Source organism: Bombus affinis, chromosome 10 (genome assembly GCF_024516045.1).
Source record: "Bombus affinis isolate iyBomAffi1 chromosome 10, iyBomAffi1.2, whole genome shotgun sequence".
Lineage (NCBI taxonomy): Eukaryota > Metazoa > Arthropoda > Insecta > Hymenoptera > Apidae > Bombus > Bombus affinis.
This window is the reverse complement of record NC_066353.1, coordinates 10,531,330-10,554,461: the sequence shown is the minus strand read 5'-3', so window position 1 is coordinate 10,554,461 and position 23,132 is coordinate 10,531,330. Positions and strand designations below refer to the sequence as shown.

General features: G+C 32.9%; 4 protein-coding genes across 6 annotated transcripts in view; 2 read left to right on the top strand and 2 right to left on the bottom strand.

The window, feature by feature from the left end:
- The window catches only part of LOC126920853 (synaptic vesicle membrane protein VAT-1 homolog-like), a 31,423-nt gene extending 29,673 nt beyond the window's left edge, over positions 1 to 1,750 (top strand). The window contains exons 5-7 of the mRNA XM_050731705.1: positions 4 to 163; positions 599 to 1,031; positions 1,201 to 1,750. Of these exons, the coding sequence (XP_050587662.1) occupies positions 4 to 163; positions 599 to 1,031; positions 1,201 to 1,226 (619 nt within the window). The 3' untranslated portion in view covers positions 1,227 to 1,750. The remainder of the gene's footprint in view (positions 1 to 3; positions 164 to 598; positions 1,032 to 1,200) is intronic.
- A 3,971-nt stretch (positions 1,751 to 5,721) lies between these two features.
- LOC126920821 (CD109 antigen) lies at positions 5,722 to 13,486 on the bottom strand. The gene is made up of 7 exons (XM_050731583.1): positions 13,387 to 13,486; positions 13,237 to 13,286; positions 12,892 to 13,064; positions 8,655 to 12,687; positions 8,396 to 8,589; positions 8,040 to 8,320; positions 5,722 to 7,958 (listed from the first exon to the last, which is right to left on the bottom strand). The coding sequence occupies exons 3-7, from the start codon at positions 13,059 to 13,061 to the stop codon at positions 7,756 to 7,758; spliced, it is 4,881 nt and encodes a 1,626-aa protein (XP_050587540.1). The 5' UTR covers positions 13,062 to 13,064; positions 13,237 to 13,286; positions 13,387 to 13,486; the 3' UTR covers positions 5,722 to 7,755.
- Positions 13,487 to 15,547: 2,061 nt separating this feature from the next.
- On the bottom strand, positions 15,548 to 17,858 carry LOC126920852 (protein aurora borealis). The gene is made up of 6 exons (XM_050731704.1): positions 17,541 to 17,858; positions 17,133 to 17,421; positions 16,984 to 17,069; positions 16,703 to 16,903; positions 16,388 to 16,607; positions 15,548 to 16,280 (listed from the first exon to the last, which is right to left on the bottom strand). Exons 1-6 carry the CDS (start codon positions 17,814 to 17,816, stop codon positions 15,787 to 15,789), a joined length of 1,566 nt encoding a protein of 521 aa, XP_050587661.1. The 5' UTR covers positions 17,817 to 17,858; the 3' UTR covers positions 15,548 to 15,786.
- A 534-nt stretch (positions 17,859 to 18,392) lies between these two features.
- Positions 18,393 to 23,129, top strand: LOC126920835 (mediator of RNA polymerase II transcription subunit 25-like). Of its 3 annotated transcripts, none has more exons than XM_050731641.1 (15): positions 18,393 to 18,561; positions 19,162 to 19,295; positions 19,384 to 19,429; positions 19,517 to 19,644; positions 19,744 to 19,963; positions 20,039 to 20,630; positions 20,715 to 21,031; positions 21,160 to 21,344; positions 21,408 to 21,570; positions 21,652 to 21,837; positions 21,911 to 22,105; positions 22,281 to 22,466; positions 22,562 to 22,621; positions 22,711 to 22,824; positions 22,909 to 23,129. In XM_050731641.1, exons 1-15 carry the CDS (start codon positions 18,559 to 18,561, stop codon positions 23,047 to 23,049), a joined length of 2,670 nt encoding a protein of 889 aa, XP_050587598.1. In that variant the 5' UTR covers positions 18,393 to 18,558; the 3' UTR covers positions 23,050 to 23,129. The 3 variants fall into 3 exon arrangements, with proteins under 3 accessions (XP_050587598.1, XP_050587600.1, XP_050587599.1); XM_050731642.1 differs by lacking the exon at positions 18,393 to 18,561 and adding an exon at positions 18,582 to 18,875; XM_050731643.1 differs by lacking the exon at positions 22,562 to 22,621.
- Positions 23,130 to 23,132: the final 3 nt, after the last annotated feature.

Here is a 23,132-nt window from a genome sequence, read left to right as displayed (position 1 = left end):
CAGGATCTCCCCAGAGGGCGTAGACATCGTTCTGGATTGCCTTTGCGGCGAAGAATGCAACAAGGGTTACGCTTTGTTGAAACCAATGGGGAAATATATCCTTTATGGATCAAGTAATGTGGTCACTGGAGAGACTAAAAGCTTCTTCTCAGCAGCGCGATCAGTACGTCACAGAAATTTAACTTTATTATTTTTGTCTTCCTCTCTCCGCATCGTTGTACAAGGAGTTATTTCCTCCTTGTAATAGCGGTAACTAATTTATGAATAGGACCAGTAGTTTAATCAGTAAACGCACTTAATCCAAGAGGTACGAAGTTAAGGAAATTAAGTACTTATGTAAGGATGAGAGGCCTTTTAGAGATCCATTAGGTAATATAAATATAAATTAGAGAATGAATATTTCAAAATCATTTACTTTTCTCTTTAATAAACCACGATATATACATGTATACTAATAAATGAAATTATTTTAACACAATAATCTCATCCTTATAAAATCTTTGGAAATGCATTTAATTGCAAAACAGACTTGGGCTATCTTATGTATGACAATATATTGCATCAATGTTCAAAATCTTTCATGTTTATCATTTTACAGTGGTGGCAAGTAGACAAGGTATCCCCCATCAAACTGTTTGACGAGAATAAAACTCTGTCTGGGTTAAATCTGCGCCACTTGATGTATCAACATGGTAGCCACGCGTTCGTGCGACGAGCAGTAGAACGAGTATTCGCCTTATGGAACGATGGTCAAATAAAGCCTATGGTAGATTCTACGTGGGCTTTGGAGGACGTCCCGGAAGCCATGCAGAAGATGCATGACCGTAAGAACATTGGTAAGATCGTGCTGGATCCGAGTCTCGAGCCAAAACCGAAGCCAGCCACCCCAGCCAAAGGAAAGACGAAGGATAAAAAGGCGGCCAGCCAAGAAAGCCAAGAGAAAAAAGCGACGAGCGTTGAATCTGAGGAGGGGGAGAAGAAGAAAGAGCCTGAACTGACAAATGGAACATCCGAAGACAAATCCGATAGCGGTAAATAAAAACAGAAAAAAAAACGTTCTCTAGCTTGTATCGTTCCTGGAAAAAAATTATTTGTCGTTGCGCGCTTTGTTACCCGCAAACGGTAACGAAATATTCAATTGCCCAGTCAAATATTTCGCGCGTCCTTTCGATTGACCGAGCCTCCTTTGTTTGCTTTCAGATTCTAAAGAAAAAGAATCGAGCTGAATTAGCGGCGCTAGCTAATTTTAATATACGTATATACATAAAAATACATATATATATAAAAAATGTAAAACACTGATATCTCCCGTGAAGATCAAGAATTTTGCAGATAAGTACTCTATTATTCCTCACTATCCAGAGATCTACTACGTTTGTTGCGCTATATGACGCTTGATTATTATGTGACGGATATCCGTAAAGTATCATGCTATGCAGATGACGAATTAATTTGGAAAAAGAAAACAAAAAAAGCGAGACAACAAAAACAGAAACGAAAATTAAGGATTTCGAAATATTTAGTTTAAGTCAAATTCAACCAAAAAAAGAGAAAAGAAGGCTCGTTTCCCCAGAATTCATCTACATGCCTCTCTCCTCCCTTCTGTTTGCGCTGAAAGAATCCTTCAGTGGAATTCACGAGTGAAAGAGTGGGCGCGAAAATACACGTAAAGGTTCATTCATGTAAGTGAACCAGAGGGAAACAAAAATAAAAAAAAAAAAAAAGAATACAACCAAATATAAGGAAACAATATCAATCTTGACGTGGTCCACAGTAGTTTGCAGAATATAAGAATTATTATTTTTATTTTTTCACACTGACCAAAACATAAGATTCATTTTCATATATGATAGACTAAATGAATCTGGTAGATGCTAGACTTATTGGACGATCTCTTAATAATTTCATACTTCTTTTTTATTTTTTATTTTTTAAACATCATATTTCGTACTTATCGAATATAAAATGAAATTATACATACGATAAAAAAGACGGGTCGTCTAATGATTCTGCATTGACCAGCAAATTGCTACTTTTATCTACTTACATCGAGAACTATTACTGCTGCAATACATATATACAATATAGGTACATATTATATATATGCAGTGACATTTTACACACTAAAATAGTACCATTTACTGTAATTTAAATAGAGTACGATGGCAATGATAATCTAATCAGCTTTATAAAGAAGGGAAAAAAATTTATTAGATGAAACCCTGAATATCAAAAGGCTGAAAGAAAACAAACGACTGTGTTACTTTTTACGTGTATCTTCTTCTTATCGAGAACGTGTCTTTTTTTTATTATTGATTATATGTAACTTAAAGACCCCTTTAACAATAGCCAGCCTAAATGATATAGTCGGATAATAAGCTTGTTGTACACTCTGTGTACTAGGATTCGCTGTATTATTTTAGATAAGTAATTTTTTTTTTAATTTTCATCACTGAAAGTACTGAATCGCCTAACTGCCTAAAAAAAAGAAAAAAGAAAATTATTGGTGAATAGCTCAAGAAAAGAAAAAATTAATAACTTTTGCAACGATTCACCAACGATATGTTATTTTTTTTTTTGTTATCATGATTTTAATGTTAGAGCTACGATATAAAAAAAAGAATATAGCGTAGTTTTCAATAGACTTTTTATATATGTATAAACAATGAAATTTTGTTTTAAGCGAATAACTATTTAAATCGATATTTAGAGTTGAACTTTAACGCTCTGTAAAAATGTTTTTAAATTTTTATTGAAATTATCAATTTCTTTTATTTTGTAACGAGATATATTCCATTTTAATTGTGCTTAGGGGAATGAATGACGGTGTGAAACTAATACTTCATTTTCTATGCGTGAATTCTGTGAGAAATTGAGTATCAGTATATTTTAAATAGAAAATTCACAATCGAGGTCGAATTTTTCTAGATCTTTAATTATTGTATAATTTAATGTAAGAGATACACGCTAATGCGACTGATCTGTCGAATCAAAGACAAATGAATTTCCTAATGATAAAGTAATGATGATGATGATGAAGATCATGACGATAACATGAAAAGAGGATCTTCAATAAAATGTCATGAGGTTGAGCTAATTTATCTAGAATGATGAAACAAACAAGAAAAGAAATCTAAGAGCAAAAGGTACATTAAATGAAAAGAAAAGAGAAGAAAATGACTCTGAAAAGAACGAGTAGATGCAGAGTGAAATGCATATCTCTCCGAAACGGTTGGAACAATTTTTACATAGCATCGATTCTGTTAGAATTTGATACTAGCTCTGTATACCGATATATCTATATATGATAAAAAAAAAGATCACTATTAACGAAAAAAAGTTACGGACACGGGCGAGCTATACATATTATATATATATAAATATAAATATAAATAAATGAATAAATAATTAATAAAGTAAGTCGATAACATTCTTCGAGTCTATCGGTACGAAGAAGTGTAAGAATTTATAAGAATTATTATTATATTATTATTATTATTAATTATTATTATTAATTATTATTATTACTATTACTACTATTACTGCCGTATCGAGTCTCAGTCCAAGAGTACACTGAATACTGTATCTCAATTTCAAGGACATATACCAATCTCCGCTCTATTAACGAAAAGAAAAAAAGGGAAAAAGATAGAAATAATAATAAAAAAATGAAAAAAAAATGATCGTAAAAAGAACGTGGCTGCATATTTTGAGACGTCTTTTGAACACGTATAATAAATATATATATATACATGCTCTCTGATAAAGTTCGACGTGTAACGTAATTATTCTCTATACGAGAAAAACGAATGATATAAAACCCACATACACACATAACACACATACACAGGTACCACACAATTTTATCATACATGCGTGACGATACACATCATACTGTATATTTTATGTAAGGCTTTAAATGTTTCATCAAATAACTATTATAATATACCTATATATTTGTATCGATCGTTTTCCCTATCCTGGTCATAATTTAGGTCCGAAATTGTATCTGCGCCTGAAAGTAATTTGTAATTAATGTCCGACGGTATTTAACGAAGATCCTTGAAAAATTTTTTTTTTAACGATCTTATTCGTAGTTAGAACTTTACTAGCTAATCTCTACACGGTTCTCACTATGACGATATTCATTATTAAAACACGCAAACAACACACCGTGTTTTCTATTATTGTGTTGATAATACTAAGGAGGGAAAAGTTAGTCTGTTTTCTCATAAAGTAATCCGTCACTGGGATTTAAATCATACGTATCTGCGTAAGTAAGAAAAGAAATATGTATCATCGAAATAGCAATTTATGGAAAATAATTCATGGAATTACGTCGTTAGAAGCCTCGATAGTCGGGCCTTAATTACAGGGACATCCCCTCGGATCTCTGCTTTTCAATTTCGTTCAAAGTCGACGTTATCTTGCACCGTTTGATGTATTTTGAACGCACGTATCTCTGCGAACGCGTACGACTCTTTATCATGCTCTTTAAAATCCAGAAAACTGGAACTTCTTGTGATAGAGTTTCAACGTTCGCCTCCGCCTTTGAAAATCGAGTGGATCGAGGAGAATCGGCGTCGTGGAGATCGGACGGTTCATTTGTGATGAAACTCGTGACGCATTTAGCTCAGAAATGTGTACTCGAAGCAAACCCTCGTCTCACTGACATCTTTTCAACGGATATTTACCATGTCCAAAATGTTTCATTCGTTTAAATTATTTTCTTTCGGATATAACCTCTACAAATTGGCTTGTTAATGAATAGATAGCGAATGTTTGTAAAGATCCACGTTTTTATATCTTAACGTAAGTGAAGATTTGTTTCATCCATTAAATGTTACAACTAATGCTTTACATTAGATATTTTATATGTTTTTACATTACATTATGTACGTTTTCACATTTCTTTTAAATTTCCCTTAAGAGTATAAATGTTCGCAGTCTATTAATGAAATATACATTTTTTTGAATTTTCAGTTTTATAAATAATGAAGTTGCCGATAGAGTGATCAGATGGAAAATATTTCAACGGCATAATGACACATTTCTGCGCTCGTTGTTAGATTACAATTTTTCAGCTATTGATTCAATGAAGGGTTCACCGAAAGTAGGACCAACAAAATATCATTCCGTTGCCGCGGCGAAGAGAACGCGGTCCATATACATTCTTTTCTCCCTTAACGTTCTTTCGTTTGTCGACACCTGCATCGTGGAAGAAACAGGACCTACAGTTTCGCAACGTGATACATCATATAATTATATGTAAAATTGTAAAATTCGTTTCAAGAGTTCGGGCGAAATGGTCACGTGTTTTCCTTCTCTCCCGCGAGATGCGGCCTTTCTTCGATCCTTTTCAGTCCTACAATTCGTTTCACGAAGGAAAACAGAAATCATTTTTCGCCCGTTCTCCAGAAGCTCGATATATAGATTGTATTTTTGGCTTATTATTGTAAGACTGACTATGTTGCTATATTAAAGATTGCTTCGAAAATAATAGCTGTTTCGAATAATCCAAATCCAAATTTCCACCCAAAACTAACATAGATTTATTTCAGACCTCAGAAGTAAAAAATACAGTATTGAAAGTATGTCATTAAAGCAGAGCTGTTACATGTGCAAAATTATTAAAAGCATAAACAATATATTTCGGGATCATTGACATTTTGTAAACAATTATTAAAGGATCTTTTATAAAATAAAAGATGATAAATGAAATATCTTTTTACTGTTTTATTTGTATAAAGATTATAAAACTTAAAAATACGTTCAACGCATGTTAAGTGCTATTTTCTTTTCGCTATTGTATAAATATATTTTCGGACGGATAACGCGAACGAGCAACCAGTTTTATAAAAAATTGATTTACAAATAATTTAATATGTATTATAATATGTTATCCTTAAATAAAAAATTATAACTTCATTTAATATGAGAACTTCATGATAAAATACATTCGATAGCTGTATGCGCTCGTATGTTAAAACGAGTTAATTAATATTTTATTGTGTTTTATTATAAAGCAGACTTTTTATATACGGTATTAGTAACGTTATATGCGTTATCATATTATTTGAAAATTTGCGACAATACTTTTAAAGACGTTTCATCGTTCAGTAACTTCATTTGTTTTTTTTTATTTTATTGAAGCGATTATTTTACTTAATTACATGAAAAAAAGCAAATACGAGTATTAGATTATTACTTCGTATATGAATAAATTATTAACTAAGTAATTACGTCGCACATTTTCAAAGTACATTTTCAACGATATAACATTTCTTTTTAAAAGACTTACAAATTATTGCATTACCTTATTGTAAGTGCTATATTACTAAAAATAGATCTTTGATGTTCGAACAGACAATTAACTATACAAAAGAATATAAAGTTTCTTTGCAGAGGCAAAATACCTTATTTGGACGAATGCCTTACATACTTTCACATTTCTTCTTTCACGTGAAAAAGTACACGAGCATGTGTTAGAATAACATCCGTATTCATAGATCTTTTTCTCTAGCCTACTATTTACAAATTGCCAACCAATAGCAACTTTTCTTAACCGGAATGTAAATCTTTGATTCATAAATTGATAGTGTTCAAGGGGCATTGCGAAGGCACAATTTATGAGCACGATTTTCAAATTATAATTGTAGAATTTAAATAAAAACTCTTTATAGAAATAGTGACACTTATGATTTCTCTAGTAATAACTTAATGCTAGCACAATTGAAGTTTCACATGTAAGTGGAACAAAAACGTTGCAGCGTACTTTTTAAACAGATCTAGTTAGAAAAGAGAGAGAGAGAAAGAGAGAGAGAAAGAAATTCAAGCATAAAATTGTAAAGAGATAAATTTAAAAATCTAAATTTTTTTAAATTGATTAGAATAAGAAGAAATCATGAATTTTTAATATCCATTTAAGTAGAAATTATTACTAGAAGATGTATAAAGATGTTTTTTGGTGTATCATACTTACAAAAATTCGATCTCGACTAATTGTAAGTTTCATTTGTACTTAAAAATTCTTTGCCTCCTAGAACACATTGCTCTAACTACGGTTTTAAATTGTTAAACTATACAGAATGAGTCGTGTAAAACAAAACACCTAAATATCTCTGTTAATGTTGAAGAGAGCAAGAGATGTCAAAAAGGAAAGATATATTGTTCAAGGAGAGAAATATGATGAAACTAAAAGGTCTGTTGATTGACGTTTCTTTCAAGATCTGGAAAATATTCAGGTGTTCTATTTTCACATGATGCACCCTGTACATGGAATGTTGAAAACATTCGAATAAATTGACATTCATCGATTAACAACGTGGATAAAAACACATGATATGTTTTAAATTATATAACATATCAAATATTTTAAAGTTAAAAAATGTATAAAAATATGTGTTTTATTAAAATTTCTATACTTCCACGCTAAATATAAATTTCCGACATATGTTAACAAATCACAAATGGACGGTTTCTTTTTCGTAAGTAACTTGATGTAATGTTACAGTAAAAAAAAGGGAAAGTATAATTACAAATAAGGATAACTGGAACTTCATCTTATAAATTAATTATTTTTACTCCCGTGTACCTGTATTTTCAGGTACTGTTCCAGTTATGCACCAGACTTAAGGACGGATATAAGAATAAAATTCGAGAAAAGATGACAATATAACGTAAAATATAAAATCGAGAATATTCACCTTTCTCTTTCCATTTTTCTGTTAAATCATCATATGTTACATATGAGAATTAACCCACACTAAACTCCTGTGTTCGAAAATATCTTGTCACAACAACGAGAACAGAAATTGCAAGCAGAAAACCTGTTGGTGTGGCCAACATCGTGGCGGTATTATAAATCGGACAGTAAGGACACTGGGAACTACCGCAAACTTCGCAAATATTTAGTGTATAAGTCGGTAGAGCATCAAATATAGTTTCGTTGAAACGCTCTAAAAAAATATAATGAGTAACGAATAAAAAATGATTGCTTCTTGTAAAAACATTAATATTATTTAATTATGTGTATTTACCTGGAGCATAATAGTCGTAAATTCTGATAGGAAGATACCGTGACATATTTGCAACCGGGAACCATCTTTCTATCGTGAAATTTACGCACGTTTCTTCTTGATCCAAATAATCGAAATAAAAGAGCACTTTCTTTTCATGGAATCGTGCTCTCTGAAGATTCCTTACTTGTTTCGATTGGATATACCTATCCAAAGTTTGTTGTTGGATTATATAACCTGTTGGAATAGCTACATCCAACACTGCCATTCCAGAACGAGAAGATTCGTTCGTATTTATCCACCTGCGAAAAAGAGCTGGTAAATTTTATGTAAAGACTGAAAGAATAAATTACGGTATTCAAATATCAATATTATACCTCTGACAACTGAGATATGATATGTGAGACTGATTTCTGCCATGGAAATTTGCTCTCGTTACCAGGTCGAAAGATTTAACAGGCGGCTGTGTTTGGAATTTTGCGATATCCACATTGTATTGTACTGACATTTGGAGAATTGCATATCCAGCACCCTTTGCTTGTACTTTTACTGTTCCCCATGCTTCAGGTATCTACGATAATGAAATAGAAATTAAATAGGGTAAGAAATATATTAATTTTTCAAATATGAACCTACCTCTATAGTCTGAAGCCTTGCAAGATTATTGTCATTCACAAATAGTGTTTTAGTCTGTCCTGGAAGAGCTGTGGCTTCTACAGTAACAGCCAATGAACTAACATCTCGAATTCTCGATCTGACCGTATAATCCATTAACGCTTTCATCGCCCACGCAGTGTCCTGTGTCGAGGCCCAACCACCGTCGGTTAATCTCTGAGAATTCAACCATTTTACTATGGGTTCTAACATTATCTCTTGTCGAGCAACGTGCACCAAAAGAGCATACGCAGTGGTTTCGATATTTTCTGAGTCGTACATATATGGTAAACGTGGAAGGAGGAATGGTTTCTGATTTTCCAGTTTATAAGGAGGAAGAGGTACTGATTCTCTGCCCCAATATGTTAATCCTCCTTCTCTACGGGCGTGTCTAGATAAAATATTAAAAGCTTGTCCTGCAGTAGAAGCTTTTGCCAATAGCAGAGCATATGATACTATCGCTATCTCGTAAGGTTTCCCTCGTACTTCTAATAATTTCAAATTTCTCTCCAACCATTTGATTGCACCGGCAGCACTTACAGCAACTTGAGTTCCTAGACCCTCAGGCAAATCTTTCACACTTTGTAATGTGATTAGAACGTGAGCTGTAAGACTGATATTTCTATGTGTTATTATATCATCGTCGTAATTTAGAGAGCTGTTCATCTTGCGATCAGGCATCCATGTAACTTCATAGAACGATCCTTCAGGTGTTTGATATTTTAATAACCAAGACACAGCCTGTGCTATTACTTCAGGGTCAATGTAAAGATAATTTTCCCACTCGTAGAAGCGTGCTTCCTGTAAAACACGAGCACAATATGCTGTTAACCAAACGCTTGGTGACGATTGGTTCCAATCGCTACGAAATAAGCTGAACGATCCATCGGGATTCATAAAGGAAAGTTGTCTCTGATAGCCAATATTCATGTAATAGAAACTGTGCTTCTCTTGCGTTCTATTACGTTGATTAAGTAAACGCATATACATTGTCGTGTATAAATTAGCAGCGAAACTGAACATATTTTGTTCCGCACAATCCATAGGGAGATCCATGAGACTTGTAGCGTTAACAGGCATCGTCGGAAAAATTGGTCCAACGACATCTCCGACCAAACTTATAACAGCCTTATTTGATCCGAATACGTAGTAACGATTTTCGTCGTAGGGTATAATAGGTGTTTCTGTAATGTTAACGTGCATGTATTGGAACACATATGCACGATTACTAAGATCGAGCAGAATAGATTGATGTCTGTGCTGAGGAAGGCCATCAGCTTCTACGTGCAAGGTACGCGTAACCGAATCCCTTCCGATTACGGTAGTGGCATAGATGTGTACTTTGATATCTCCAAGTCTTATTGGTACAATAGGTAGATAAACAATAGAAGCATCTTGAGCAGGGATCCAAATAAAGAACTGGTGTTCACCAAAAGATGTACGAGGCTTGTACGATTGTACAATACCATTATCTTCAACGTGAACGAATTTGTAATCCTTGGAACCAGCTAAAACTACTACAGCTTCTATATTATTGCGTAGGTAATTGAAAACGGAGACGCGGATACCAATTTGTTCTCCTTGTTTGCTATGAGTAGGCATTTCCACATTAATATAAAATGGCAAGATACCCATATATGCAATGGCTTTTGGCAGCATACCAAAGCCCATACTTGGAGACATACCGAACGCTGTAACCATCCACAAAACTGGTCTCCTTGGAACGTCTATATTGAAAATGTATCTACCATGAGGACCAATATTGATATCTTTCCATAACCATACGTTTTCGTATTGTCTCTGTAACCTGTTAAACCGCCACTTTCTAAACTGTACAATGTCTGTGACATTTCTGCGCTCGCAGCCTACTTCATCAGTGCCATCATCGCAATCGTATACTCCATCGCATTTTTTGTCTAGTCTATAACATCTCCCAGAGAGACATTCCCCATATCCTTGAGTTGTGTTACAGTTATCAGGTCTTCGGTAAATAATGGCGTCTGTGAAGGCTACTAATCCAACGTATTCGAACGTTCTATTGACGTCTATACCAAAAGTTGAAGATGGGAAGTAAACAACTTCATCCGGATCACCTTCATGGTACAACCAAGTGTGGGCATGAGTTCCATTCGTCTCTTCGTCGAAATGTGCCATTTTTGATATAACATTGGCGTAAGTTAATTCATTTCCTGCTTGCATCGTGAAGAAAGATCTATCTATACCTGAAAGAGCGACGTACGCTCCTGGTTCTCCGTAAATGGCTACTTCGACATTCTCACCCGTTCTAGATTTTTTATTGTTGATGAATACAGTGAAATTATTGCGTGAAATGCCATTTACAGAGAAGGTTAAAGAGTCTGCTACTACATTGCCATATTGTCCAACGTGATATACGACTGCAGTTGCAACGGGAGCCATTTCTGCACTTAAAGGAACGGCGATCGTTTTTATGTTATGTTGCATATTGTCTTGTCCAGTTAAAAGTATTGTACCTTTTGCCATAATGAGATAGTTGAAAGTATCGATATAGAAATTAGTTTGAACATGGAATATCATGTATTCTCCAACTTTAGGTTTTTCTGTAGACGTTGAGATTTTTATGTGCTGTTGATTCGGCGATTCGTGAGCCAATAACAATAATTCAGTTTGCGTTTTGTAGCCTTCTCCATCGGTAAGATAAGCAAACACTTTCATGGAAGAGATATCATTGAGAATTTGCTGTGCTTGATTCGAATTATGGTCAAGTCCAAGTTGTTTTCTTAAATCGATTCTGGTAGACCAAATACCTTCATTGTCTGCCGAATGTTTTAGATATTGAGTTTCTAGCGTTCTATGACCACCTGTTCTCATTTCGATATCCGCGCGAATTTCCATTACAGCCCCTTTTAATTGCGTTGGTCTTAATACTGAATTGTCATGAAACGACGCCACTAAATTCAAAGTAAATGGCATTGCTGGCTTGAAAACTTGCGGTGATCCGCCCAAAAATCGAACCTTTGAGGTAGAGTTATATATTCGGGCTGTGGAGTAACCTGTAATTATTTCGTCTAGAAATCTTTCACCGACCGTTGCAGTCACAGTGATCTCCACTCCGCTCGCAGTAGGTACAAAACTTAGCAATTCTGACATTGGATATCGGAAGTGATAAGTTCCATTAAAAAATCTCAATACAGGAACCTTATTATTCAAATAATTTGAAACTTTCAACCACGCAGGATAATACTCATCAAAATAAAAATATCTTTCTGCAGATTCAGAATCAGATTCTGTATATGCCTTATCTAGTGATCTAATGTGTGCTTTTAGAGTTAAGTTTCCCCTCACTGGTGCACCACTAGTATAATTTGCTTGGACTATACCACTTATATATTGATCATTATCAAAAAAGAATGCAGGCATTGTTACGTTAACTTCAAAACGTGTTTGATAGTATTCTTCAACTAGGAAAGTTTTCTCTTCTACCTGGCTTTGTGCTATCACTTGTATAATCCATTCTCCAAAAACTGGTTGATCAGAAAGCTGGTATGATAAAGATACTGTTCCCAAATTGCTCTGTCTGCTTAACCATCTTCTCATTACTCTCCTATATGGATCTAACATGTACACATCTATAGGATTATTAAATGCTTTGAGTTCAGTATCTATGGGTATAGTTCTAAATCGCACAGTTTCTCCTTGCATATATACAGGTTTGTCCAATTGAATAAATATAGTCATTGATCTTTGTGAAAATGTAAGTTTGGTCTCATTTAAAAATGCTTGGCCACCAGTTAGACTATTATATGTTCCTTCTACTCTCAATCTGTATTCTCCATTAACAGACGTAGGTGGCAATCCCATCATTAGAGTTTCTGGTATGCCTTCCTTTACTTCTTGAAAATCTGCAGCCACCTCCACTCCATTTCTTTGAATGGACGAACGTACTATGATTGGAATTGGGCTATATAAGACATTTACATCTACACGGTAGATCTGTCCTGGTCTAACCATTCGAGATGCGACCACAAAGTAAGTACTGCCAAAAAAAAAAAGTGTTTTGGAATTGTTATTTTGTTGTTACATTTCTGATTCATTTTGCTCTTATATATTTAATTTTTATACTTTGAATTATATTGAACATTATTGATATTAAAAAGTATCATTTATGATACATCACATACATATCGTTTATCTCCAATCATATATATTTTATTGCCTAATTATTATATGTAAAACTTACGCCTCTTTTATTATAATACTGTCAGTTGGATTTCCAGAACCTCGTAATCCAAATCCAGCCTGATCTTTATCATCGAATCGATTCCAAGGAGAGCGCGTCGATTCAGTCGATTCTTGCGAGAACTGACTATTCCCGTAAGCGAAGGTTAATATCAAAATCCAGATCCACATTTTCTACAATATACGACAATTAACGATATATGACAATTTACAACAATCAATACGGTTTACTTCATGAAAAAAACGGAACTAAGAAAGAAAATGTTGTGTTATGTATCATGATTAAAACTAGCGGTCAACGCCCAAAATACACATTTAAGTTAACTGGTATTTCATTTTAATTTACCTTGGATGAACAATTTTTTCTAATCAAATCCAATCGTCACTGACACACATCTACGCAAAATTTCAAAAACCTTCTTTTTAAATATTAAACTTATCGTGTGTTTGACAAAATTTCATGATTAGGAGTGGTCACTTATACTATTACATATACCTCACAAACACTGAATGTATTTGGTTGGGCACTCGGCACTCGACACTCAACACTCGGCACAGAAAGTAAGTTACTCACTTATTCCTTACCCCTTACTCTGTCTAGAAACCGAGGTAGTCCACAGAGTGGGGATAGGACAGTGGGGAGCAAAGCCACCAACGCGCGGCAGTTGAATTGGCGCCATACTAATGGAGGGGCTCCAAAGCATGCCGAGAGGATCAACAGGGAAAGATACATTTTTCTGTCTTAACTGTGGCCATGTGGCCATATATTTATAACTTATGTGATCTGATAATCTTGTTGCATTTTATTCCTTAAAGCACTAAAAATTATTAAAATCTCCTTCGATCATTTATTTAAATTTTTTGTATAATTAACAAAATATATAATAACAATACTAAAAGATTTTTCATCAATCCTTTTACAATATTTATTTTCTTTTTACATTTTTTTCTATAAAATATGCACCTAGTTTTAGTTACATTTAGTTAATTTAGTCCCCTCATTTTTATTAGATAAAATGATTGCTACTTTTGTCCAGAACAAATATTACCAGCGCATCCAATATTGATACACGCTCTACGTTTTGCAGCAAATTTCGTATTGACGAAGACATCAGGCTCTTCTTTGACTAGTTTTTTGAATCCTCTCCGTCTGGCTCTATCGGCATCAAACGGAATTTCTTCAACGTACATATCCGGTATTTTCAACGGATAATTCGGGGGAATTATATTCAGAGGATATCCGTCTCTTTGTGATAATTCTTTACAAACTAATACTAAAGCAGCTATATTTACTGGTCTCGGAGGAGTATCCAATTCACTTTCCTCGAATATTTTTTCAGGCAAACAGAATTTCGTGCCCGTCTCGGCGGCTCTTCTTTCACTCTCATCCGGATATGGTACTTTTGTACATAAAAATTCATTAAACGAACCTGTATTCTTAAATAATAATTTCTTCTCAACAATAGAAAATGGATTGATCGTATATGTCCCGAAACATATTATTCTGAAGAAAATACTTATGTAACCAGTTGGTTTATATTCCTCGTCCACGAGACCAAAAGTGTTTTTTATCTCATATGCTTTTGGTAAGTGAAATAGATCGTTGTCTGGCATCATCACGTGATCACAAAGGCAACCTGGTATTGGAATTACTGAATTTCCTAATGGATCCTTTAATACTTCCTCGGGGCAAATAACAATCTCTTTGATTTTGTATACATCCAGTAACAATGGTTTCGATCGCATTTTTTCAACCAGCTCGCCAGGATTCCTTGTGAACATGTATACATTACCGACGTTGAAATTCACAGTATGCATCTCCTGCCCGCGAATTATTTCCTTCGGTCTATCCGGTTTGGTCAAGAGGAAGTTACTTTGAAAGATTCGAAACAATGGCATGTCGATAAATTGTAGATCGACGCCTAATTCATTTGGAGAAATTTTCTGCAATTTCTCGGCGTACAAGGTAACAGAATCGACGAAAACTTCTAGGATGTATAGCTTCTTATCTTTTACAGAAATGCAGGCTTTAAGATTTGCATTCATGTTAAATTTGGAAAATATTTTATCTTCATGAACGAAGTAGCACGAAAATTAATTAACGGGATAGTTCCGAATTTATTTAAAATTTTCTACATAAAATCAGCTAAAATGTTTGCTTGTGTGTTAATGTTTCCATTAAAAAATGACGGAAACAATTGAACTGAAAAATTGATAATTCGCCATGTTTTATATTTCCATGATTAACATAAGCACATTCAATTATTATATACAATCATTATAAACATAATCGGTGATAATATATTTTACATCAAACATTATTTGTCATAATTATTTTCATGCAATGCTTTATATTTATTCTTCTCTATCTATTGGTTCCTTGATTTTGAATGGATTGTTGTTTATTTTAATATGGAAAATATATAACATGTGTATAAAACATGTATATATTATATGATATGATATGATTACATCATAACATGTGTTAAATTTCTACCCACTTCACTCAAATTCTGATACTTACAATGATAATACATGAAATGAAATATATTGTTGTCATTTCATGAATTATTATACATAAATGCATTTTTGCCTCCATGCGTAAAAAAATATGTTGTAGACGATACCAGGTAATGAAAAATTAAAAATTATATTAATTATTATATATTAAAATCTTTATATTATAAATTTCAACTAAGAAACAGAACACATTGACGTACTAAAATAAGATCCTAAATATGAAAAATATAAATGATGATATTATCTTTGATTGTATATGAAAAATTGTGTTTTAAATTTTTCCCAAGTATTTGAGCAGGTTATTTTTTCTAATTTCATTATCAAAAATAAAAAATATTCTTGGATTATATATTTTTGCCATATAAAAAATATTTATCTAAGATATATGGGTATCCCTTTCCCTATTTGATCGTGATGGAGTAGAACTAAATATATTTTTCATGTTTTCTCTCCACTCGGGTAGACGAAGTTCATCGTCACTTATTAAAATTCGATCTCCCCAATAAGCCTTTTGCTTAGTCGGAGTAGTGCTATAACTATCAGTAACATTCACTGTATTGCTCATACTGCAAGTTTGATAACCAGTGTCTTGTATAGAATTCGAAACGCTCTGCTGACCGGAAATACCTAGCATCGCGTTAGTCTGTTGGATCATACAACTTTCGTTTGTACTCGTCTTGTACAATTTAAACGTGCTGGTAGCATTATTATATTTAATATCAAATTCTGTAGTTTTGTTTTCGCAATTATGCTCAATGTGGATTGAGTTCTTCGCTAGGACTTTTATTTCTGTATAGGTATCATCTTGAGCACTCGCAGATTCGCTTTGTAAATTTGAAAGATCGCCTGCCTTTTCGCTAAGAGATTCATCTAAAAGATATAACATGCAATTATTATGAACAATAACATTATTTTAGTAGTATTTTGGTAAAGGATAATTAAATATTAAATATTATTGATGTGGGTGAAGTAATTACCTAAAGAATAATTGTTTGATAGATCTTTATGTTGCATATTAGATTGATTTATACTCATGTCCATACTGAAGTTCAGTTGAGCAACCGAACGAGATCGAGATTTCCCGCTTTCATACGACATGTTATTTACTGTACTGTGTATGGGAGATATACTAGGATGTGATATATTTCCTGTGTCTATTTGCGACGCGTTGTGATGACAATTTTCATTTGGCGAGCACTAGAAGAAAAGAATTTGGTAATTTTTGGCTTCAAAACTCACATGTGTAATGTGTGTAAGATAGATAAAGATAATTAAAAAAAGCTATTATTTACCTTCAATGATGTACCATGAATTAACATTCCACTTTGTGGAGGACTGCAAGATAATACTAAAGATCCATCCATTTTTACTGGCGACGATAAAGAGATTGAAGAATCTTCTTCATTATCTACACCATCATCAAGATTAAAGAATAACTTCCGTCTTAAAGAGTTGTTACTCGAATTTGCATCGTCACTCTCAACATTTTGCTCCTAAAACAAAACAAGAGACGTTTAAAGGCAGAGACTTAATATTTAAGTAGTTTAAATGATGACTTTAGCTTTGCATTTACTTGAATGAATGTAAGATAAGGTTTTAAAATTTCCATAACGTGAGCTGGCAATTCAGATGGAAATGTTAATACTGTTTGACTCCATCCTAAAGCAATTAAAATCAAAATTAAACTATGAAAAATATTCCTTGATTAATTATAATAAATACCATCTTTTTTCAGTTTTGGGGATTCTGAATTCAGGTCACTTGAACCCTTTATATGAGTATCTACATTAACTATTGTTCTAATCTCTTTCTTCTTTATCTCCCATGGGCTTGGAATTATTTCATTTTTATTAAAAAATTGATCAATAGCTGCTTGAGCTTTTATTTCAGTCTCTGGGTCTATACAATGTATTTGTTGCATAGGAAATTCTTCTATTTTCGCTGGCTGTATTAATGCCAACTCATCCACACTCCATGCAAAGTCTGATGATTGATGAGATGGACTTGATACCTAAGAATGTTATTAACGATTATACATATTTATTAGGAAATAATATAAAAAATGATTCTATTAAATCATTTTAGGAATGAACTAAATCTTTAGTTTTAATAAAAAATTTACAAAATTACTTTACTGAACACAGTTGGACTAATCACAGATAAATGCAGTCTATTAGTTAAATCAGTCTCAAATGGATTCCTTGCTATAAATTTTGTTAAACCTGAAGGAGGTGTAATGTGATTTGGAAGCACATTAAAGGAATTTGTATTACTTCGATATGTTGTGTGCTTTGAACTTGTATTATACTGCTTTACAGGAGTTTTATAAATCACAGGACTCTTGGTTGACAAATTTTCACATTCGTTTCCATTCTTAATTGGTGTTGTCCACTTTAAGTGCTCCATTCCGATTATATACCTTTAATCATCCATTAAATTCGATTTGTACTTAAATTATTTATCACAATTATGAAATTATTGTTACGAAACATGTTTCTTTTTATAATACGTATAATACGGAAACAATATTTTTATTTATAAAAGGCATTTAGAAATTATTTGATAAACTTACTTATATTAGTCTCGATCTTTTAACGTCTTTTTCAAGCTCGTTCTTCTAATTTCTGACTAGAAGAATGTACAAGTGGTACAAATATCTTATAGACTTCTCTTGTCGAAATGTTAGATTTAATTTACGTATTCCGATTTTTACATTATAATAATATTACCATAATTCGTAAATTTGTATACAGTTTGAATTATTTTAAAACAACGAACATAATCAACAGTCATGGATAATGTAAGTATATACTAGAAGATAATCGAAGTATAAACGTTGAATACCAAGAACAGTTTGGTGATTTCGATTAAATTACTATACTCTGTCCATGGACTTAACTGAAGACACGTATTTAAAATCTAGAGGAAATAGGTTACATTCATAAGTAAGATTATCCCGACATCGTTGTAGGAATTTTGTTAGTCTGCAGTGTTAAATCTCCTTTGTGAAATACGTATATATATATATATAAATTTGAAGATTTTTTATTGTATTTAATTAAAGTGTTTAATTTGTGTTAAATCCCTAGAATATTTATCACCAAACTAGTGAAATAAATTTGGGAACCATCATCTTAAAGAAATTACAATGGTTTGTTCTATTTCATGTTTAAATGTTCTGTACAAATCATTTAATGATAATAATAATAATAGTATTAATGTAATAATATGTTAACATATTTTATTTCGTATTGTATTTGTGATACATGTAATGAAATTAATTAGTACTTGAAAAAATTATACTTAATAAACAAACGTAACCTATAGAACTACTGACTTTGTTGATTGTTTGACAAATGATCAGCTACAATATTGAAAAAATCCTGATTTTAATATTAGCAAATGTTACTAATGAATATGAAGTGATATAATCATTGATGTCAATATTTATCTGGTAAATTTGTTGTAAGTCTCACACTACATGTTATAATGCTATTAATGTAATTTTCAATTAGTAGAAGTAGAATATTAGATAAAGATTTGTATTAAAAAGATCTCAATACATAAATGCATTATTGTGAAATAAATTTTACTATTTTAAACGTATCAAAGATAAAAATTTTGTTATAAACATGTTATTTATTTCTAATATGATATTTGAAATAGTTATAATTTATTCATTATTTTTAAGTTAAAAATAATATATCACCTATTATATTCTTTTTTATATACTTTTTCTGATATTTTAAAGAGTGGAGTAAAAATGGTTGCTGGTCCTACAGAACATGGCATACAAGCCGATGTGATATTTGTGATTGAAGGAACAGCTGTCAATGGAGCTTATCTTAATGATTTGAAAACAAATTATCTTACCCCTACACTTGAGTAAGTTATATTTTCTATATTAGATCATATTGAGTATTTTTTATTTTGTTTATAGATGTTTATTAATTTAAGACATTATATTATATAGGTATTTCAGTCAAGGTGGTATTGAAGATAGAGAATATGTTTCTGAGGTAAAATAATGATATTAACCATTTTTATGATATCTTACCTTTTTAATTTCTTTGTTCTTATATTTAATAATAAAAATCATTTTTTAGCAAAATAGTACAACGTTATATGGAATAGTAGTATATCATGCTGCTGATTGTTTACCAGCACCATGTACAGAGACTTTTGGACCATATGCAAATCCTCATAAATTACTGCTTGTATTAGAAAAACTAGAGTATGTAAAAGATGTATCATTATTGTATTGTATTATGTATTATTATTATTATTAAATGTTCATTATTAATGAACATTGCTGATATTCTTGTTTGAATAGAATGGTTGGAGGAAAGGGGGAATGTTTTGCCAATATTGGAGAAGGACTTGCAACTGGACTTCAATGTTTTGAAGATCTACAATTAAGACGCGAACCAAATACAGCATCGCAGAAGCATTGTATTTTGATTTGCAATTCTCCTCCATATCAAACAGTCATACAAGAATCATATAAATTTGCCGGACACACTATAGAACAGTTGGCTTCACTCTATCAAGAAGTATATTGCAATTAATTGTGTGAATAGAAGTCGTCATTTAAGCCTATATAAAAAAAACTTTTTTTTTTCTTTCAGAGGAATATTAATCTTTCCATATTATCACCTAGAAAAATACCTGCCTTATTTAAATTATTTGAAAAAGCAGGAGGAGATTTACAATCATCACAAACAAAAAATTACGCTAAAGATCCGCGACATTTGGTCCTCTTACGTAATTATAATTTGAAAGAAAGACCTGTCAGTCCAACAATTGGTGGAGCTGTTCATACTACTCCAGGTACTGCTGCACAGATTCCATTGAGCCCATTGCAGAGTAATGACAGTCCAAATACAAATCAAGTGCAACAGAATATTGCACAACCAACTCAACCTCAAGGTCCTCCATTTAGAGGTCAAACTCCTCAAAATATCGCTTCAGTTCATCAAACAGTAGTACCAATGGCTGCTGCAATGAACGCTGGTCGACCTCCTTATAATCCCCCAATATCTGCTCCACCAACTTATCATCCTAATGTAACAAGAGCAGGTCACCCTAGATGGAGACCTTTCGTGACACCAGGGGCAACAGGTCCAACAAATACACAAAGTAGTGCTTTAATAGCGCAATTAAATCAACCACCTCCTTCAATTGGGCTCAATGTAACTCCATTTGGACAAAGAATGGATGGTAAAAGTGATAATACTTTGTAAAGTTTTATTACTTATCCTTGTTTCAAAAGTTAATGTGTTAATATATATTTTATATCTTTAGTGACAAATACCAATGTTATGGCTGCAAATGCACAACAGCAACAGCAGCAGCAACAACAGCAGCAACAGCAGCAATTAACTCAACAACAGCTAAGATTAACAATGCAATTACAACAGCAACAGCAAAATGTCCAGCAACAAGCTCAAATGCCAATAACAGCTCAACCGACGCACGGACAAGCAGGACCGCAACTCACGGTATCCTGTGTGAGCCAATCTATGCCAACTCAAGTACCACAAACAGTGACAGCTTCACAGACACAGGCACCTGTATCGTCGGTTACTCAACAACAGCAAGTAACGCACTCTCAGACACAGGTATTTTAAGTTGCTTAAATTATTTATAAGGAGAGACTGTTTTAATGTTGTAAATGTTGTAATGTTCGAATGTTGATTTTGAGACTAAAGGAAAAAATATGAATTACATTAATATAACTGTTTTAAAGGGTAATGTAACAGGTGGTACGGTAGGACCAGGACCACAAATTAGTACACCACGTGAGAGACAAACGATATGGCAAGGTATTATTGAATGGGTTGAAAAAGCTAAAACAACTCCAGACGCACCAAAACAAACCAGGCATCTTCCGTGTCAAGTTTCCGCAAATTCCAAAGATGGAGATCCAGAATTGTAAGTTTTTGTGGATGTTAATAATCATAAATTGTTATAAATCAATATATTAATATATTATAGGAAAGCTGATACGTGGCCTCAAAAATTAATTATGCAGCTGATGCCCAAGCAGTTAATAGGAAATATTGGTGGAACATATTTGAAAAATTCCAAGTCCGTTTTGTTTCATCCTACGCCTTGCGAAGCATTAGAATCGTTAACAAAAGTTATGAATTCGGGATTTGTTAGTATATTACACTATATGTTTTCAGTACAATAAAATGAATAAAAATATCTTTAATTACTGATAAAAAAAATATTTCAGGCAGGTTGTGTTCATTTCACATTCTTGCAAGCAGCTTGTGACATAAAAGTACTTATCCTCCTCTACACGGCTGAAAGAAGAACCTATTTGGGATTCATTCCAAATGATCAAACAGGTTTCGTAGATCGCCTTCGAAAAGTGATTCAGCAACAAAAAACATCGCATGCTTCTATGAGACAAGGACAAGTAAGTAAAAATTTATACTCTAAGGTATATTAAATGTTTCTTAATATATTTACAAATATAATTAATATATCAGGCTGGAGCTGCTCAAGGAAACGCAATAGCTGGCACAATGCCTACTACAGGTACTTCTCAAGGAGGTATTCTTATGTCACAAACAAATACTATAGCTATGGGAGGAGGCCAAATAACTCAGAATGTAGTTTCTACAAATGCTCCACAACAAACATTAACTTCATCTGCTGGCCCTCAGAATCAAATAAACATGCAGGTAAGGTTTACCACATGTATACAATGAAGTAAAATAGATTTGAGACATATATAATAAGCTTTATACATAGATAATATATTTAAAGAATTATGAGTTAGAAACAAATGCTATCTACATAGATATGCACAGATATCCAAATGAAAGTAAAGCATTTGTTTTATTGATACGCTGATAGAGTGGTGGTATTACTGGTCCCCAAGTGGCTCCAGCTTCTGGTACGATGATAGGACAACAAAGACCACCATTTGATGACATAGAAATAGCTAGGCAACAAAATTTATTAAAAATTCAACAACTACGGCAAACGTTAGAAGCTGCACAGCAACAGGAGGCGCAATATAAGTCGCAACTGGAAGTAAATGTAAGCCAATAAATATAACAACAAAATACGGAAAAGAACAAAACACATACTAAAATAAATTTCACAGAATTCATATAATATAATTAACTTTATAGATTCAACAGAATCTAGAAGTAGCACAGCAACAGGAAATGCAATATAAACAACAGTTGGAGGTGAACTGTTTTTTAGAAGTTATCATACATTCTGTTGTATAGCTTCGCGCAAATGGAGAAACGAAATAAAGGAATGAAATTTGTTACAGGCTCAACAAGCCCAAAGAGCACTAAATCCTGCCGCTATGACGAATCAGCAAGCAAATGCTCCAAGGTTGATGAGGCCTGTCCCGAATATAGGTCTTAGACATTTATTGCAACAAGTATGGATTATCATAGTTATGAATTGGTAATTGTATATCAGGGTTGAATTATATCTGCAATTAAAAATAATTTGGGTTTTGTAGCCACAACCGCCATATAGGCAGGTACTTGGATTACAGCAACAAATGGTTCCTAGAGGACAAATGACGACAAGAGCTATGGCTCCTGGTAATCCACAAAATCAGCAATTCGAGGATGTCTCTAATTATGATTTCCTTGGATAGATAATTTAAATAAATATTTTTTTTATGGAAATTCTACTGTAAATATTCGATTAGAATAAATTACACGTCGGAAAATACAAGAG

Coding starts and splice junctions, on each gene's coding strand:
- LOC126920821 (XM_050731583.1), bottom strand. CDS start 13,061: ATGTGGATCTGGATTTTGATATTAACCTTCGCTTACGGGAATAGTCAG. Junction 12,688..12,891: donor AGTATTATAATAAAAGAGGC/GTAAGTTTTACA, acceptor TTTTTTTGGCAG/TACTTACTTTGTGGTCGCAT. Junction 8,321..8,395: donor TCATATCTCAGTTGTCAGAG/GTATAATATTGA, acceptor TCTTTTTCGCAG/GTGGATAAATACGAACGAAT.
- LOC126920852 (XM_050731704.1), bottom strand. CDS start 17,816: ATGGAGCACTTAAAGTGGACAACACCAATTAAGAATGGAAACGAATGT. Junction 16,904..16,983: donor CTTATCTTACATTCATTCAA/GTAAATGCAAAG, acceptor GTTTTGTTTTAG/GAGCAAAATGTTGAGAGTGA. Junction 16,281..16,387: donor ATCAAACAATTATTCTTTAG/GTAATTACTTCA, acceptor TATATCTTTTAG/ATGAATCTCTTAGCGAAAAG.
- LOC126920835 (XM_050731641.1), top strand. Junction 19,645..19,743: donor CTTGTATTAGAAAAACTAGA/GTATGTAAAAGA, acceptor TTGTTTGAATAG/AATGGTTGGAGGAAAGGGGG. Junction 22,825..22,908: donor TTAGACATTTATTGCAACAA/GTATGGATTATC, acceptor TGGGTTTTGTAG/CCACAACCGCCATATAGGCA.